This window comes from Sitophilus oryzae, unplaced genomic scaffold, assembly GCF_002938485.1.
Source record: "Sitophilus oryzae breed Bouriz unplaced genomic scaffold, Soryzae_2.0 scaffold_576_pilon_pilon, whole genome shotgun sequence".
NCBI lineage: Eukaryota > Metazoa > Arthropoda > Insecta > Coleoptera > Curculionidae > Sitophilus > Sitophilus oryzae.
In genome coordinates this window covers 582,001-601,225 of record NW_022147169.1, presented here as the reverse complement: position 1 = coordinate 601,225, position 19,225 = coordinate 582,001, and the positions used below count along the sequence as shown (strand labels likewise).

Here is a 19,225-nt window from a genome sequence, read left to right as displayed (position 1 = left end):
ATTAAACATAAATTAATATAAAGTGATACTGTGCATAGTCTGTCCAGAGAAAGAATACATTATTTGGACAGATGACATCGAAAAAAAAAAACGCCGGAAAAATCAATGTCCCTTCGAATTATATTGATTTGATAGACACCTGCCACTGATCTGTATTCTATCGCGAGACAAACTATAGTTAGGTTACAAAGTGTATAAAATGCTTTGTACGAATAATATATAAAATTCTATATTGAACAATATAATATTTCTAAGTAATAAAATATGTTTTTTAATCTTATTGGAATTTCTATTTGGTTCATATTCGTAAGTAAAAATACAGAAAAATAACAAATACGAACCTCATAATGAACGGATAAACCAGGTTGCCTATAAAGGTCAATAGAAAGTCTGTCCAACAAATCAGAGAAGATTTCCACAGATAACGTCAAAAATAGACAGAAAATACAATTTACCCGTGAATTAAAATGACAGACGTAAGTGTCACTGTCAAGTAACCTCTCGTTGGACAGACTTAAGCTCCGTCATGGTGCATCCATACCAAGAACAGTTAACCTAATAGGACTGCTCATTCAGCCAAAAGTATCCGCCAGGTGCATGCGAAAACTACTCACTTTGTGACGTCATTGTAGTCCTTGTCATGATTATTGGTCCTTATCCGGCAACCAATAATACATACACGTGCATTATTGGTTGCCGAATGCAAAACGTTCATTATTTAGTTTATTTATTTAAAGACCTTATATGTAAGCAGTATAGAAAATTAACTGTATAAATTGTATTAAATACTCGGACAATGCATTTTTAAGAACAGCAGTACCCAGCATCACCTTTTGCAAGCATTCTTTTTAGAGTACTTCCATATTTTGCTCTAAAATAATTAATAAACAAAATCGTGGGCACTTAGTATGCACTTTGTCACAATCCACAAGACGAACGTATTTATACACTCTATAGCTCTAAAAACTTTAAAGACACCTTTTTCACATTTAAAATTGACAAAATAATTAACTCAAAATTTCTCAGCTGTTATTTTTATAAGTTTACCATAGGCAACTAATAATACACACTATCATGAGAAAAGGCCACGAAGGCTTTGACAAGGACTACAATGACGTCACAACTGTCAGCTGAAGCGCGGGAAGAGGCGAACGTACGTCTTATGAGGATGAACAATCCTATTAGTTTACCGTTCTTGCATCCATACCATCGTAGGAAAAGCGGAACGACGCATCGACGTAGCGATCTCTAGCCATTCTATTGGCTAAAATTTTTGCCAGATGAATTTTCGAAAATTTTCAGCCAATAGAGTTGCTGGAGATCGATACGCCGATCTGCCGTTCCGCTTTTTCTAGGATAGTGTGGATGCATCCCCAAATAGCCACGTTCTCAGAACTACGTTCTGTCGCTGGCTACACTGGTTGACACTTCAAAGAACCAACGAGAGCTGTACTAAATTTAAAATTGACAGCTGTTTGCATTCTTTAGAAATCTCATTGGTTCTTTTGACGTTTCGCTGGCGACAGTACAAAGTTCTGAAAACAGGGCTTTATGGAGGGGGTACCTTTATTCATAGATACTGATATACCAGTAGTATAGTATATCCATAGACATACTATATTCATTTTAAAACTTGTTATTTGTCCATTAAAAAAGTTAAATGCAATAAAGTAAATGGGCGGGTCTTTTCAAATAACCTATAAATAAAAATCAGTGCCTTTGGTTTGAAAAGAAAATAATTTAATTACCCTTACATTCATTAATTTTAATCAGAAAAAATAGTCTTTCTCTTGTTAAAGATTACTACTTTTCCTCTACAATTTATAAAATGAATGAATATAAAAAGTATACCTAGCAAAATAATATACATAATTAAAAATTATATATTCTCTGACTGGACTGACTATAGGCTTGGTGCATTTCAGCTGATTTTAAAAATTCCGACCGCAACGCTCGATCGGCAGAAACCAGAAGTTTTCGCTCTGTATTTCACGCAGTTCCGACGTTGATAGCATTGAAATAATATTAAAATCGTGACATTGTCATAATACTTAAGTATTTTAGTTTTTAATAGTGCACTCAGGTACGAGGTTTGTGTGATGTAACGCTGTTTCGGGTAATAAAAATTAACTAAAAAAAACGAACTGGGCGTCGCTTTGTGTTGTGACAATTTAAAATGTTAATAAAATTGTCGAAGAAATGTTAACACGTAAACGAGGGCGTAATTACGTGGTTGTTGAATGCAATAACTTAACTTTCCCGGATATTCAGCTCTCTCGAAACAACATTTTGTAGTTTCACAACTTCCCACACCGATTTGAAAGCAAAAATGTATTCAAGCAGCTCGACGAAACAAGTGAGGAAACAAAGTGCCTATTACATAATCAAAAAATGAAATAGGAATATACTATGAGAGGATAAATTATAATTTGCAATATTAATAAAATACTTGTTTTAATTAACTAGTGCTTAAATAGTACTACCGTAGTTGAACAACTTTTTGAGCAACAAAAAGTTTTATTAGTTTAAATAATAAATTATAACACAAGTTAGACTTTCTGAAGATATCAAAATATTTACTTTTTTCTTTCAATTTTCACAAATTATATTTCCTAACCTAAAATAAAGTTTTCGTATACTCGCAGTACCCGATTGTTTACGATTTTCTCCGATGGTGGCAGCACCGGTGGAGAATGCACCAAGCCTATATGTGTTAATAAACAGAGTTCTAAGGACCAGTGGTACAAACATAGCTTAAACTCCAGTTCAAGTGAACTCTGATAAACACCGAGCTGTCAACTCCAACACTAGTTTTGAAGTCTTCATTAATGATAATGTTCAGATACAAGTGGGCAAATTTGAACGGGCAGGTTGTGAATTACTGCACTGCAACCAGAGTAATCTCTGGTTGCAACCTAGATATATTACTGTGGCAAAACTATTAGAAAAAATATTTTAACTTTGAATACTCCTATACCTTTTCGATGTTTGGATCAAAATTATATGTATATGATTATTTATATATTTTGTTTACTACTTTCAAGAAAAAATAGACTGTACTATCTGCATATTCGGGAACCATTCTTATTTGATAACATATACAAAAGAAAACTACAAAAAATCAAATGACCAGATCAACTTTTCGATTAATAAATGCAAGCTCTGTTAAAAGCTTTTGAGAATCGTTTTCAAGTACTTTTTTTAAGGTACATGCTGAGATGCCGGGTTGGCGCTTACTTCTTTTTCGGAAGCTTTTTTACGCCGTTAAGTCCATTGGATTGCGGTACTGTTCCGTTTGCGATCCTGTACGGAAGAGCAGATAAATATAATATAAAACATTGTCTAAAGTCTGTCCAACAAATCAGAGAAGATTTCGACAGGCGACATCCAAAAAATAACAGAAAATATGTGTAATTTGACTGTAAATTACAAATGAAACAACTGTCGCTGCCAAGGATCCTCCTGTTGGACTGACTACATCACGATTTTTCAATAAACAGTAACCCAGTGTCGCCCAAAGGTTAGCATCAAGTTTTTATCAGTAATGTAAGTATCATGATCAACTTGCTCAAAATAATTCTAATGACAGAAGCTTGGTCAAGACAATTATGTTTAATTCAATTATTAATAATATTATTTTTGAATATATTCAATCTTTTTGCTACCTTTGCTAACACTTTCTTACCATGCAGTAGTATTGATGCTAAAAATACTAAGAAATCCGACAAATATTATTGCTGTGCAATTATTGAAATAAATTCAGACTGTCGAATGTCTAGATTAACTTTGACTGATTTTTTAGGCAAATATACATATAGAGGGCTAAGACAGGATCTCATAAGTGCAATTTTGAGAATTGAAATCACAGCTTTGAATAAAAAATGTTAATGATGATTGTTTTCGATTTTCAACCTCTTTCTATTGTGGAAAATACTGGAGTTTTAGTGAATCCATTATATAGCGCTCCTAATAGTAACATGTTAACTAATGAAATTTTACCTAAGGCTTACAACGAGTCAACTGTCGCTGTAAAATCTGTTTGAAAATAAATGAAATAAAATATACAGCAATATTGTTATAATTCTTGTTGGCAAATTCCGCAAATCATTCACTTTATATCTACGTTTTATCACACTAAATTTCGATTATAGTCTCATCAGAATATAGTCTTCCAACGTACAACTACAAGCAAAGTTTTTTTTTACAAGAAAAATGAACATTAAAAATGCAAATAAAGCAAAATCTCCAAAGCCTTAAACCAAATAAACAACTGTGGTTTTGTCAAATAGAATTTTGAAAGTGGAAAACTGACGTATTATGAATTTTCAAATGTTTCAATTCTGAATTATTACACAGAAAAAAAGACCATTATATTAATATATCAATAGTTAAAAAAACTATAAATCTTTAAATAAAAAGTATGCAGAAAAAACCTTTAAATTTAAAGAAATATTATAATTAATATATCCCATCTAAACATCTAAATTAAACAAAACAAAAATAAGTAATGTATTTCTGTTCAAAAATGCAGTTTACTACTCTGAAAACCGATTATTATTGAGAGAGATATGCGAGCAAGTGATTGAACTGTTATCCTCTATCCTCTAAAAGGTTTCAGAATAAATCGTAAATTGCCTTGCATCCTCGCGAGCAGCGAGAACGGCACGCCACACCCGATGTTAGTTGCGTGCCGAGTAATCCTAGAGGATCGACAAAAATCCTCGAGACATACCGAGGATATGAATACTCGGGTAACCGAATATTTTTCACTCGCGTGATTCCATCACTAATTTTTACCCTAGTACGAGTTATTCTCTGGGTCCTGAAAACAGCTAGATTCTCATTGGATAGATTTATGTTGGCAATATTGTTATTTGAAAAAATTAAATGTCAACGTTAAAAATCATAGTAAGGAAATATAAATATTAAAAATTAAAACACATCATGACCATCCCAGGAATGACTAATTCCCAAATAACTGTTGTACTGGGCAGTGATGGCCAAATTTAAGATTTTCCCCCAAATTAGCTATTTAATTTTTTGTTATTTTTATTTTATTATTTTACCAAGTTTTGGCTACCTTACTTTGATTTGTCCTGTACACCAATTAAAGAAAAATTACAATATATGACATAATGTTTATACAGACTCTATCATCCGAATTTACCTGTTATTTGTTCTTGGTACTGCGGCTCTTTGGTCGTCCATCCTGCCCGATTGAAACCTCATGATAAGCGAGAAGAAATCTTCGTCCGGAACGGTAGCGCCGCTTCTGGCCGGAGGGCGCAGGTCGGTTTCGACGTCGACGGTCGCAGGAGGAAGCGGCGACCTCTGGTCGTCCAAACGGGAATTTTGGCACCGGACCAACTGGTCCAGGAAATTGTCGTCGGGAACGGAGGAATTGTTACGGGACTCGGCCAGGCGTCGCATAGACCGCGGTTCTAATCCTGGAAGAGTAACATCAAACACTAAAGAGACTTTGATGTAAAAGTTATTTTCATGTCCTATTTAGTCTATCTAAAAATGTTGACACCATATGAAAATAAGTCTCTGGCAAATTTATATTCTTGATAAAAAATTCTACTAAATCAATATACAGGGTATATTTAAATGTTCGCAACAAATGGGATTTCTTTATTATTGAGCGAATGAAAAGTTTATGAAGAATATCTTCAGCATGGGGGCCTTAATAAAGAAAATTACAAAAATTTGCAAAAAAATCTCCAAATATAAATTCTAGAGCTTTATAAAACACTCGTTAGGTGATAAATTATTGGTCTTTCATCAAATTCGAATATTTTTTAGAATTTTTTTTCATATGAATGACATAAGACACACACACACCGAGCAAATCTAATAAAATAATGTCTCGTGGAGTAATATTATTTTACTGTCCCGCAATAGTTGTAAAATGCAAAATTTCATATTCAATTCACATACTGCATAATATCAATTTTATTACAATAGCAAATTGAAAAAAAAAATCAGTACATATTAAAATAACTTAATAGACTTTCAAAATGGCCTGATAATCTGCAATAGATCTGATATTATATTCTTGATAAAAAAACAATATGTTAAGTAGAAGTTTTTCTTTAGATAATTTTCTCAAAGTAACTAAAAAGGACTTTTTAAGTCAAAAGGACAATTTGTTCCAAAAAAGGACTGTCCTTTACAAAAAAGGACAGGTGGCAACCCTAGCGTTAACTGAACAAAAAAAAAAAAGATCTCAAACAATAACACTGTACGGGTTTTTAACTTGACATATTGTACCCATTATAGGTATATGTTTATTCTGCAAATATTAATTTTGATCAAAATTAAATCAATGCATTTTTTTTGTTAAACCTTTTGTTCTAAAGAACCCCACTGTGTTTGTATTTAACATTTGTAGGAAAGCCATTAAGTTTAGTAGTACATAATATATTTTATTTAGATAGGGCAAAGTATAATTTAATTATTGTGGATTACCATACCTGGCAAAGCTGGTAGCTCTACTCTTTGCTCGTCCATCCTCTTGCTCTGCATTCCAGTTATCATGTCAAACAAATCTTCAGGTCCCTCGTTTTTCGGTAAATTAACTACGTTTTTATTTTCTTTATTATTATCAGCTAAAATAAATAATTAATAATAAGAAAATAATATGAATATATTTCCCGCTAAAATTAAAACATATTTCAAAAGTGTCTAACGTTAAATTCTCCATTTTAGACTTTTAAAATTACCCAATTAATCTTAATGATTTTTTTTTGTTAGGCCAGCAGAGTTAGGCAAAGTCGAGAATGTCACGTCGATAATTTAATTCTCGAGGCCAGATTTGGCCGTCCAAAGTGACGGGAGTTTTCCGCCGACCAAATCGGTCAACTTGTATGTTGGTGTATGGGGGTACTATATGACTGAGGAGCGCGGATCAGAATTCGACTAAAAAAGTTAGACAAAAAATCACGTTACCATATCAACCTATGACAAAAAATAGATTAAAACCACAACTTATTCAATACCAGCTGGTAATCTTATCGTTATTTTTGTTTATTCGCGTCTCACCTACTGCGCTTATTCTCGTACACAGGCCGGTAGTCAGAGGGTCAGTCTAGATATTTTTTATAAATGAAGTTTGAATAGAGCTCAGAACCTGACTTGTATACATATCTAGGTAGGCACGCAAATTTATATGCAAATAATCGTAAGTGGGTAGGCTGATAATGAATATGAAAATGCATGTGATTAAAATGAAATACGTAGCTCAGAATAAATGAAATGCTGAATTAATTAGAATTTCCATACTGTAGAACAAGCGATACTTTGACGATAAATTTACTTTAATCATACAAAATCACAAACATGACTTACTTTTAACTGTCAGCGAACATCTTTGGTCATCCATACGTTTTGACTGAAAGCGAGAAAGAAGGTCGAAGAACGAATCATCATCTTCGCTCTTGACAGGCGTACCAGCTTTTGCTTGAGGCAGTCCAACTCCGGCGGTTTTACTGTCTGGTGTTAACTATAAATTATCAATATTGTGTGTTGTGGTTATTTTAACTTTAATAACTATCTCTAAAAATATTCTTTTCTTTAACTCTAATATCAATTTTTTTAAACATAATATGTAGATAAATTGATAAGTTGGAGTAAAGTGTCTTAAAAAACTTGTTTAGGACAAAATGTATGTATCACAGGTTTATCTCCATTTAAAATGGAGAATATAAAAATATGTCTAAAGTTATTTATTCTCGCAAACTTTTTTATTTAAATATATATGATCAGAGACAATCTGATACCTTATTATTACTATCAAAAATGTATGAAAACATATAATCAGTTCAAATCAAAATTAATGCAAAACTAATTCAAAATATATGCCATATAAAATTAATCATATTGCAGAAACAAAAAAAAATATTTTTTTAAATGCCTAATAACAAACAATAGTCAATAATTTATCGCTTATACTGCCAAAGTACCGTATGATCGAAAAAAAAGGTGTCCAGTTGGCTTAGAAATAACCATCGATGACATTCCCCATAAAATTTTACATATATAAAAAATGACAGCAATCTTCATTTCATAGCCATTATTGTCGTCGTTTTTTTTCGATAATATTGTATAAATACGAAACCATACTCGTCATCGCACATGTCATCAGTTTTTTTTTGTTAAGAGAGCAATATTATAAGTAATAAAGCCGTTATATACAGCGGGTCCTAATGTGCAACCGTAATGTGCTAACATATAACATGTACCGTATGATTGAATAAAAATGGCGTCAGCGATGGCTATGAAATGAAGATCCCTGTCATTTTATATATGTAAATTTATATGGGAAATGTCATCGATTGTCATTTCCAAGCCAACCGGACGCCGTTTTTTTATCTTTCGTAAAAAGGACTACACAAAAATAAATAAAGAATCCTGAATCATTTAAGGATTTATAAAAAAATATCTAAAAAGCAAAATCAAAACATAAAAGCAACTACCTTAATTAGACTAAGCTGTTCCATGCTTTCTCGTCTCACCCTGTGTAAATGTTGTTCCGCCTTTGACGGCGTTTTCAGCGGTAACACTTCATCCCGAACTTCTGGGCTCTCCGGAAGATTTAAAATACGTTTCAAATCGGCAACGTTCATCTTGGCTGTAGCCTCACCCATTGGATCGCTCAACTACGAGTATGAACAAAAACATTGTAGACATTAGTGTTCAAGATAGTCAGCTGTAGTACGTAAATATTGTATGATCGAAAAAAAAAACGGTGTCCAGTTGACTTGGAAATGACGATCGATGACATTTCCCATATAATTTTACATATGAAATGACAGCAATCATCATTCCATAGCCATCGCTGACGCCGTTTTTTTTCTATCATACGGTACTTACATTAGTTTCTTCAATTATTTTTGGAACATCGGGATTTATGCTTTTCGTAAAATAATATGATTTGAAACTTTTAGTTTACAAAAATATATAAAATTGTATCTCGTAAGAAACGTTTTATAAGGTCTGTTCTCAGAAGAATCCCTGACTAGTCAGCACGATTTTTATTGGTTAAAATGCGTAGAAACCTGATTGTTAGTCTGGTTTCTACACATTTCAACCAATAAGATACGCGCTGAGTAGTCAGGGATTCTTTTTAGAACAGACCTATAATGTTTTAAGTAGCTTTTAAAATATGTTTAATACAAGTGGCAACACCGTCTTTTACATTCTTGAACAATAGTCTCTAGATAAAGTACCGCAATTAACAGCAAAATAAAAACACTAAATCACCACAATACACCAAAACACTTTTACTTTTACACTGGACGCGCGTTTCGCTAACCATGTTAGCATCATCAGCAGATGATTATAAACTAAAGTACAATCTAGTGTTGGGAAAATTCGAATTAAATAATACGACTAATTCGATAGTAAATTAAAACTAACTAATTCGAATTATCTTTTTCGATATAATCGAGATAAAAATTAGTAGTATTTTATACTATATCTGTGGTTAACTGAATTACAAATCAACATAAAACATAACATCTTATGGACGAATACGAATATTAGTAATTAGTATAGTACTATTAGTAGTATTCTTTCGTTCTGAACGAACTGAAAATTTTCACTTAAACTGATTTATAAAGGGAATCGACAAAGAAAGGAACGATCCGATATAGAAAAATCCAGAAATCATTGTTATTTCCTATACCACGCAGGAATAAATCAGTTTAAGTGAAAATTTTCATTTCATTCACTATTATTTGGTTCATTTCCATCTCACCCAAATTTCATCGAACACCTGCCGAACACTAAAATTAATTTTCTTCTTTTATCTAAATAATTATTGATTGCAACTGATAAAATAAAAAGAAATACGAAAAAATACGATACTCGGCACTTTTAAATTTAAAACTTTAAATTATGGTTTAATTTATTAAACGGCTTCGGCACAGTTAATAGATTACATTGAATAAAGATTTTTTTTTATTTTTTATTCAGTGATAGAATATAGGTATGGCAATGGTTCAGATTTGTTTAAAATAGCCCCTAGACGAGCACTAGCTGGGACGAATTTATTTTTAGGTTAAATTTATAATAGTACTAAATAATTCGAATTATTAATTCGATTGTGAAATATGAATTATTACTAATTATTCGATGGTGAAAATAATTCGATTATTCCCACCACTAGTACAATCTACAAGTTGAGCGTTTATATACTCGCTCAGGGGGCACCGAGTGGGCGTGGCAAAATCTAGCCAACCGAGTCAGAGCCAACTGAGCGTAACAGTTAGATTTCCGCCACTACAGTAGTAGGAACAAAGAACTTGAAGGAATTGGACCGTTGATTCTGTTCATACTATCTTTACATTTATTAATTCTGATGCTTTCATATGCATCTAATTGCCTGTAATTTGAGACTTGTTTAATTAATTTTAAATTATGAAGATCTATACAATGTTCATTATCAACAATATGTTCGGCAACGCAAGATTTATCCGGTTTACCATATCTTATCTGAGCTAAATGTTCTTTAAATCTAGTTAATATTGATCTTCTAGTTTGCCCAACATATTTCTTATTACAAAGATTATTTCTGATTACAAAGATTACATTATTTCTGATTACAAATCTTTACAAGAAATTTCGTAAATACCCGACCTTTCCAGTGGAGGTGTTTTATCTTTTGGATTACCTAATTATTTAATTTAATTACAACAATTATTAGGTAATCCAAAAGATAAAACACCTCCACTGGAAAGGTCGGGTATTTACGAAATTTCTTGTAAAGATTTGTAATCAGAAATAATGTAATCTTTGTAATCAGAAATAATCTTTGTAATAAGAAATATGTTGGGCAAACTAGAAGATCAATATTAACTAGATTTAAAGAACATTTAGCTCAGATAAGATATGGTAGACCGGATAAATCTTGCGTTGCCGAACATAGTGTTGATAATGAACATTGTATAGATCTTAATAATTTAAAATTAATTAAACAAGTCTACAATTAATTAAACAAGTCTACAACTAAATTACAGGCAATTAGATGCATATGAAAGCATCAGAATTAATAAATGTAAAGATAGTATGAACAGAGTCAACGGTCCAATTCCTTCAAGTTCTTTGTTCCTACTACTCTAGTGGCGGAAATCTAACTGTTACGCTCAGTTGGCTCTGACTCGGTTGGCTAGATTTTGCCACGCCCACTCGGTGCCCACTGAGCGAGTATATAAACGCTCAACTTGTAGATTGTACTTTAGTCTATAATCATCTGCTGATGATGCTAACATGGTTAGCGAAACGCGCGTCCAGTGTAAAAGTAAAAGTGTTTTGGTGTATTGTGGTGATTTAGTGTTTTTATTTTGCTGTGTAACACCAAAGGTTCCAACCCTCAACTGTAATACCGCAATTAGTTTGTACCTTTGAATAAAAAGATTAAGGAAAGGGTATATCAAAAAAATTCGAGGGCGGTGGGGACCTGAAATGGACATAAATTTCGGTTTATCAGTGCCGTTCTAATTTCCTTCAAAACGTGTAAAAATATAATGTAGGGTAGACTAAATAAATTGAGACTTTACGTTGTGAATAAATGTTGGTAGTTATAAAAATTGTTATCTAATAATAGTAATAGTAGTTATTAAAATTGTTATCTATACTAATATATAAAATCCTTAAGTGACTGACTCACTGATTAATCACGATCCTGCTCAAACCACTTAGCGTAAGAAGCTCAATTTTGGCATACAGGTTGATTCTAGGGGGTAGAGGTTCGATAAGAATGGATTTTTCGAAATTCCAGTTCCAAGGGGGTGAAACCACCCCTCAAATATTACAATATTTTTTATTTAAAAAACGGTCAAGTTTCCGAAAAAACGCTTAAACACGTATATTTTATTTTTGTTTTTTACATATTTTAAGATTTTTTAAAAATGTATACAGGGTGTTTCGAAAAATCTGGTCATTGATTAATCACGATCCTGCTTAAAGCGCTTGACGTAAAAAGCGGATTTTTGGAAAACGGATTGACTTTGCGGTGTAGACGTTCGATAAGAAGGGATTCTTCGAAACTCGAATTCTGTGGGGGGTGAAACTACCCCTCAAATATTAGAATATTTTTTATTTAAAAACCGGTGAGTTTTTCGAAACTCTTAAACACGTATATTTTATTTTGTTGTTTTACATATTTTAAGATTTTTTAAAATTTATACAGGGTATTTCGTTTCATAAAATATGATCATTGAGTAATCACGATTCTGCTTAAACTGCTTGACGTTTATAGCAAACGGGTTGACTGTGGGGTGTTGAGGTTCAATAAGGAGGGGTTTCTCGAATCTCAAATTCCAAGAGGATGAAAACGCCCCTCAATTATTATAATATTTGTTATTTAAAAAACGGTTAGTCTTTCGGGAAAACGCTTGGACACGCATAATTTATTTTGTTTTTTGACAGATCATGATCGGTTTACTACACGTATGTATATTATATAGTCACTTACTAGCGAAAAGTTATTCCGTTATTTCCCTCAATTTTGGTCGAGATCTACCGCACGCTACACAACCAACTATCTCACAGCCTTTTTCGATAAATCGCAATAGTCACTGTTAATTTAAATTCTGCTACAATTTCCTTCTAGATTTACTACCTTTAAACAACTATCAGAAATAGAATAAATAATAATAAATAACATAAAATAAGCTCAGTAAAGACTGACAAATCCATAAAATTTCAAATCAAATTCAAATGAATCCTCAAGCAGAACTGTCAAAGATCCCACCCCATGAATACATGGATAGCATTATACTCCTTCCTTAATCTTTTAACCAAAGAGAGAATCCAATATTTCAACATACAACTATGTAATGTTGGAATCATAACGGCAAGAGAAATATTAAACAAAACTGTCAAGAAATGGTGTTTCAACGGTGTTGTTTCCATCTTTATTTATATTAAACATCCTCCTTAGCATTATTTGCCACTACCAAACCCATTTCTTTATACTAACCTCTTTACTTATTTCCAAATGTTTAGTTGCAAAGTTCAATGCTTTCTCGTGATGGCCCAATGAGGCATGCGCATTACCCAATGACCAGCAAGCCCTGCCTTCCCCAACTCTATCGTTCAAGTTTTGAGCGATAAGTAGATGGCGCAAGTGGTATTCTATGGCAGTTTCGTAATCTCGCAACAGCGTGTAAGTGTTTCCCAAACTATAGCAAGCCTGAGCCTCGATAGCTTGGTCAGCTAATTCTTGAGCCAAAGCCAAAGTACGCCTAAAAGATATGGGTATTAGAGAATATTTCGTATACAGGATGATCCAGTTTGCTCAAAAAACTCCATATCAGTTTTCTAATTGAGACTTTCATTCCAATATTTTCAGAGATATACAATGTGGTTCAAGTATATTTTTACACTATATTTAAAAAAAAATAATACAATTTTTAAATTTAATGCTATTAGCAAATTGCTGATTTGTGATAACATATATTCTAACAATACCAAAATGTTATAACTTAGTGGGCTTTAAAAAATGTATGACCATTTTTATACTTACTTAATATTCTACATATTCGACATTTTCTACGCATTTTTTAACATACACGTAAAAAATTAATTTTCTACGTGTCGTTACCCAACCCTGGTTGCAACAGAATATTGGAGTGATAATCTGTAATAGGAAGTCTGATATAAACTTTATTTGAAGCACTGGGTCAGCCTGTATTTGTACTTGCTAGTACTTGTAATGGTGGGCAGCTTCCTCAAATTGACCCATAAAAATATGGGAATTTCCCAAGTTGCTGTGAGCCCTTCTTTCGGCAGCTTTGTCGCCGAACTGTCTCGCAATGGCTAGTCGTTCTTCGTGGTAGTGTATGGCTTGGGCAAAGTCGCCCAAAAGGTAATACGTGTTGCCTAAATTGCCGCAAGCACGACCTTGCGCTGCTACATCTCCAATGTCTCGCATTAACTGAAGATTTTCTCTAAACGTAAAGAGGTCAATTGTAATAGAATACAAAGATAAAAGTCAATTTACATTTAACCACTGGCATTAAATTATTTATTATTAAGTAGATATAAAATAAATACAGGGTGTCCCAATATTAGGTAAACATAGAACAATTGCGTATTTTTGAAATCAAAATAAGTTTAGACAATTAGACACAATTTACCTCTCTACAAAAGTGCTTTGTTTGTCCGTTAGGGAGCATCAAACTTAAATACATATTTTTTAAGATAGTTTAAAAATCGTTATTCCGATTTGAATGATATTTTGTGTGTCTATGTTTTGCTAAGTGCGTTAACATTTGACTTGCACAAAAATCAAGAAAAAGTACGGGAAGGGTGACAACTTCCCCTACCTCTACATAAATTTTAATAGAAATATTTTCACATTTCACACATTTTTCAGAAAAAAAAACATCTTTGTCTGAAGCTGACTTCAAAAAAATGTTTCTTGTCACGTCAAGCTAGCGCAAATTACAAAGGGTGTCTCAAAAAACATGTGCCATCTCTCGTGGCGAGTTTTTCATATCAACATAGGTCCGATTCTGCTTTGTTTCGTAACTACAGGGTGATGAAATGTTAATATTTGTTCGATTTATTATAATTTTCTTCCAAGTACTTTTAGTGTTTTGAATTAAATTTTCAAGGTTACTATAAACGCAACATATTTTAAAGCTAAAAAAGTGTCGACATATTCACCAGGAACGTGCATATGGGTTATCACTGGAATATTTTTCTAAAAAAAAAAACAATTACGCCAGTGACTTTTTTCTATCTTTTTAGCGAAATAGTTTAAGCAGTTTTTCGGCCTCCTTGATGAGACAAGTGCAAGTTTATTAATTTTCCTTGATCCAAGTCTAATAGTAACCTTTAAAAAATTGTAATATCATTAACTTGCAAACGTTTTAAATAAGTACTCATTGATCCCTCATCAAAAAATATGAAAAAAAAAATCCTATAAACATGGGTATGGAAACGCATAGTTTTAGAGTTACAGGATGTTAAAACTTCTTAAAATTACGTTTTTTTTTAATTATCTTAAATACCATTATTTTTTATTTGAAATTGCTGTAGGTTGGACTAATAATAATAATAACTAATAGTAACAGCATTTAATGATAAATTAGGTAAAATATATAATTTATTAATATTATTTTTATTTTAATTTTATTTTTTCTGATTAATAAAATTTCATTTATTTCATCAAGGAGGCCGAATTCGACAAAATAACAAGAGATAACTTTTAATAGGCATTAAGTGGCCTACATAATTTTGATACCAAAAGAAAAAAAATTCAGTGGCGCACATGTTTTTTTTTGAAAAATATTCCAGTGATTACCCATATGCATGTCCTTGATGAATTTACCGATATTTTTTTAGCATTAAAATATTTTAATTATAGTAGTAGTATTTTAATTATAGTAGTTTTTAATTATAGTAATTTTTACCCTCAAAATTTCATTCTAATCACTAAAAGTACTTGGAAGAAAATTATAATAAATCGAAAAAATATTAAGACTTTAACACCCTGTAGCTACGAAACAAAGGAGATTCGGATCTATGTGATATGAAAAATAAATCTTATTTTTATGTAAGGAATCTTCCCACGAGAGATGGCATATGTTTTTTAAAACACCCTGTATAATGCGATGAATAATCTAGTTGGCGAAAATATGGAATTTTATGTTAGTTAATTATATTTGACAATGAGCTTCATAAAAAATTAAAAAGACCGTTGGTGGAGTTGGAAAATATGTATTTATATTACACTAAAATTTATGCAGGGGTCTGGGTAGTTTTCACCCTTCCCGTACTTTTTCTTGATTTTTATGTCACGCAAAAGTTAACGCACTTATCAAAACATAGACACCCAAAATGTCATACAAATCGGAATAACGATTCTTAAAATATCTTAAAAAAATGTGTTTATTTTTTTAAGTTTGATGCCCTCTAACGGACAAACAAAGCACTTTTGTATAGTCCAATGAACTTATTTTAATTCCAAAAATACATAGTTCTATGTTCATGGAATACTGGGACACCCGGTATATCTATTTAAAAATAGAATTTCAATAAAATAAACTTCCCAAATATTAATATATTCATTAAGTATTATAGAAAACATTCTGAAGTAAATGTAAAGAAAAAGAAAAACTATATTAGTCAATAAACATTTAAGTATGATCCTTCACATATTGCAGAGAATAATAAAAAATAAAAATCTAAAAGAAAAACTTCACAAAGCAAATTTGCCTTATTTTTATAAATAATTGGTAGGCTATTTACAGCAGATAAGAATAAAAATGCTTCTAAAATCATGCTAAAAATTTATAGAACAGCCTAGGAAATTCACAAAACAGTGCATTTGAACAGTGCAAAAAAATTGAAATAAAAATAAATCCCCTGGAAACAATAAAAAAAATTCAAAAAAGAAGCAAAAAAATATATATATATTTTTGAATATGTCCCAATTTTAATACTTCCAATTCATATAAGGAAACATACATAAAATGCAGAGAACACACAATAATATAAATACTATAATACAAATAGTCTTACTGATAACAATTTAGAGCTTCTTGAAAACATTCTTTGACATCTTCAGAATACTCCCCAGGTACATTTTGTTGGCCACTATTCCTTATGTGACATTTTTTTTAAATAATCTAATAAACAAAAACATTTAATATACAACTTACTCATAGTATGACACAGCTTCTTGAAGACATTCTTTGACTTCATCAGAAAACTCTCCAGGGTCCTTCTGACCTACTCTACCAATATGCTTCCCTTTGGCATGATACACATTTCCCAGGTTATATAAAGCCCTTCCTAAATTTAAATGTATTAAAAACATACACAAAATATATTATAGTATTTTACCTTCACTCAATTTGTCATCTAACTCTCTGGATAATTCTAAATGTCTTTTGCAGCATACTATAGCTTCATCAAACTTTCCCATTACTTTCAAAGTATTTCCTAGATTACCTGAAGATTTTGCTTCACCTAATTTATCGCCCATTGTTCTTAAAACAGCATGAGAAAAATAGTTAGACAATCAAAACAATACTAAAAATTCCTTACCTCGCCAAAGTTAAATCATGCTTGTGATATTGCATAGCTTTGCTGTAATCTCCTAAGTAAAAATAGGCATTTCCTAGCTGACTGTAAATGGCACTCAAAGTTCGTAGGTCGTCTGTGCCCGCCTGGATGGCCGCTTGAAAAAACGCTACACCTGCCCTACAATCGCCAGCTTTACAAAGCCGTTCACCTTCAAGGGCTAATTCTAAACACATGTTGCTTGAACCATCATACTCCTACAGAAGAAAATAAACTTTAACAATGCAACTATAGGTATATTAAGTGCAAAAATAGAATGAAAATACGGTTATTAATTTACTTTAAATACTAAACTCACCTTGTTTGAAGACATTTTTATCAGACCTTTATTAACGAGAATATGTTAAAATATTTTTGTTCAACAGACAAATTTGGTTGCTTGCCTTAAACTTAACAATTATACGTGACCAACCATTTATTGTTTAATTACGTTCGTTTTAATTTAAACGGAAATAATATGACTAATGAACATTCTAAAGAAGCAAAATATTCCCTTGTGTATTTACCTGTGTTGGATTCTGTACGTTCTCTTGGCTCGTCGTTACAGACATTGTTTGTTTTTCTTTTGTGTAATGTTTGTATAATTAAATTTAGTAGGCAATTACAAATTAGTTCAACATTTTTAATATAATAAACAACAAATTAGAAAAACACTAAACACTCCTCGAAGCAGTTAACTTTCACTGTCAAAGTCAACTGTCAATTTTGTCAAATCAATTGTCAGAAATAATAGAAATCTTTTAATGTAATTTTTAAATTATAAAGTTTACGGGTTCTCTCAACAGAGGTCACCACCATAATATTTGAAATCTGATTTGAAAATCGGACTTTTTGTTATATTTTTAAAGCTTTTTTATTAAAAACTAATAAACCATACCATTATTATCTAGACATTATATGTAGATAATAATACTTTTTATATTAAATATTAAAAACAGTCCTTTTTATTGGTATTATTGGTATATAACTTGAAAACTCGTCTTCCAAATTTTAATTATATTATCAGCTGATTTTGACATTAATCAATTTTTAACGTGGAGCTGAGTTGGAATTGAAAAGGCATATAAATTTTACTTTTCTGAATTAAATCAGAGTGACTGAATACACAGTAAAATATTAAACCTTTTTAAGAATGGCTGTAGGTATACATTATAAATATATAAAGCAAGAAGATCAGAAAATTCTTTTTAGCCCCCACAAAAAGGAAAGCAGGGAACTAAAGGAGCCAAACAAATATTGGAGGAAAATTTGGGTACTTTGAAGTTCTATCGGAATATGGCTATGATTTCTAATGCATTATCCTTGGCTATATTAATTTTTTATCATTCAGCAGTAAATATAGTAAGAACAGATAATATAAAGTTTAAAATTAAGTATTGCTAATATCTCTATTTTATTAGGTGTTTTATATATTTTCAAGTATAATTTATATAGGATCTTATCAGTTTATGGCATACATGGCCAAACCAAAATATACAGAAACTGGACAGCTTTTAGACAGTGGAGTTGATTTAAATATGGAAGGAGGAGTGGCTGAGTAAGAAATAGCAAATAAAAACAAATTTCATTGGTTTCTTCAATTTCATTTTAATTTTTAGAAATGTAAAAGATGTAATAATCCTTACGGCAGGATGTCAGCTATTATCAGCATTTATTTCAAATTATTTCTGGTTCATTTGGCTCCTTGCTCCTGCTCGGTTAGGTTGGATTCTGTGGAAGAATATACTTGCTCCATATTTCTTCCAACCCGCTCCAGAGAACCCACAAGTGGACGAAAAGAAACAGAAGAAACTTGAAAGGAGACAAAAAAGAATGGCAAATATGAGATAATCTTGAGTACCTGTTTATGCGAACTGTTTGAATTAAGTTATTCTATTTATAAAGGTTGGGTTCGAAATGATTCCATAAGAGATTGTGTAAGTTTTAAATTACTGTACATATACAAACTTATGTACTAACTATGACAGGAAAAAATGTTCCTAGTTGGTTGTGGTGTGCAATTTTTAGTAATTTCATTTGTTTTATTGTATTTATTTTATATTTTCTATTTAGGTCTATAGATAGTTTTTTTGTATATTTTGTTTTACTTTTCTAGTTTATATTTTATTAAAGTGATAAAATCTCT

General features: G+C 31.6%; 2 protein-coding genes across 2 annotated transcripts; one reads left to right on the top strand and one right to left on the bottom strand.

Annotated features, from left to right (window-relative positions):
- Positions 1–1,500: 1,500 nt before the first annotated feature.
- LOC115887476 (G-protein-signaling modulator 2) lies at positions 1,501–17,786 on the bottom strand. Its single transcript, XM_030906922.1, has 11 exons — positions 17,607–17,786; positions 17,065–17,297; positions 16,861–17,006; positions 16,677–16,809; positions 13,716–13,955; positions 12,986–13,250; positions 8,478–8,660; positions 7,351–7,504; positions 6,477–6,611; positions 5,168–5,447; positions 1,501–3,303 (listed from the first exon to the last, which is right to left on the bottom strand). The coding sequence occupies exons 1-11, from the start codon at positions 17,649–17,651 to the stop codon at positions 3,234–3,236; spliced, it is 1,884 nt and encodes a 627-aa protein (XP_030762782.1). The 5' UTR covers positions 17,652–17,786; the 3' UTR covers positions 1,501–3,233.
- Positions 17,787–18,101: 315 nt separating this feature from the next.
- LOC115887486 (transmembrane protein 208) lies at positions 18,102–19,225 on the top strand. The gene is made up of 4 exons (XM_030906937.1): positions 18,102–18,238; positions 18,292–18,441; positions 18,501–18,637; positions 18,699–19,225. Exons 1-4 carry the CDS (start codon positions 18,233–18,235, stop codon positions 18,928–18,930), a joined length of 525 nt encoding a protein of 174 aa, XP_030762797.1. The 5' UTR covers positions 18,102–18,232; the 3' UTR covers positions 18,931–19,225.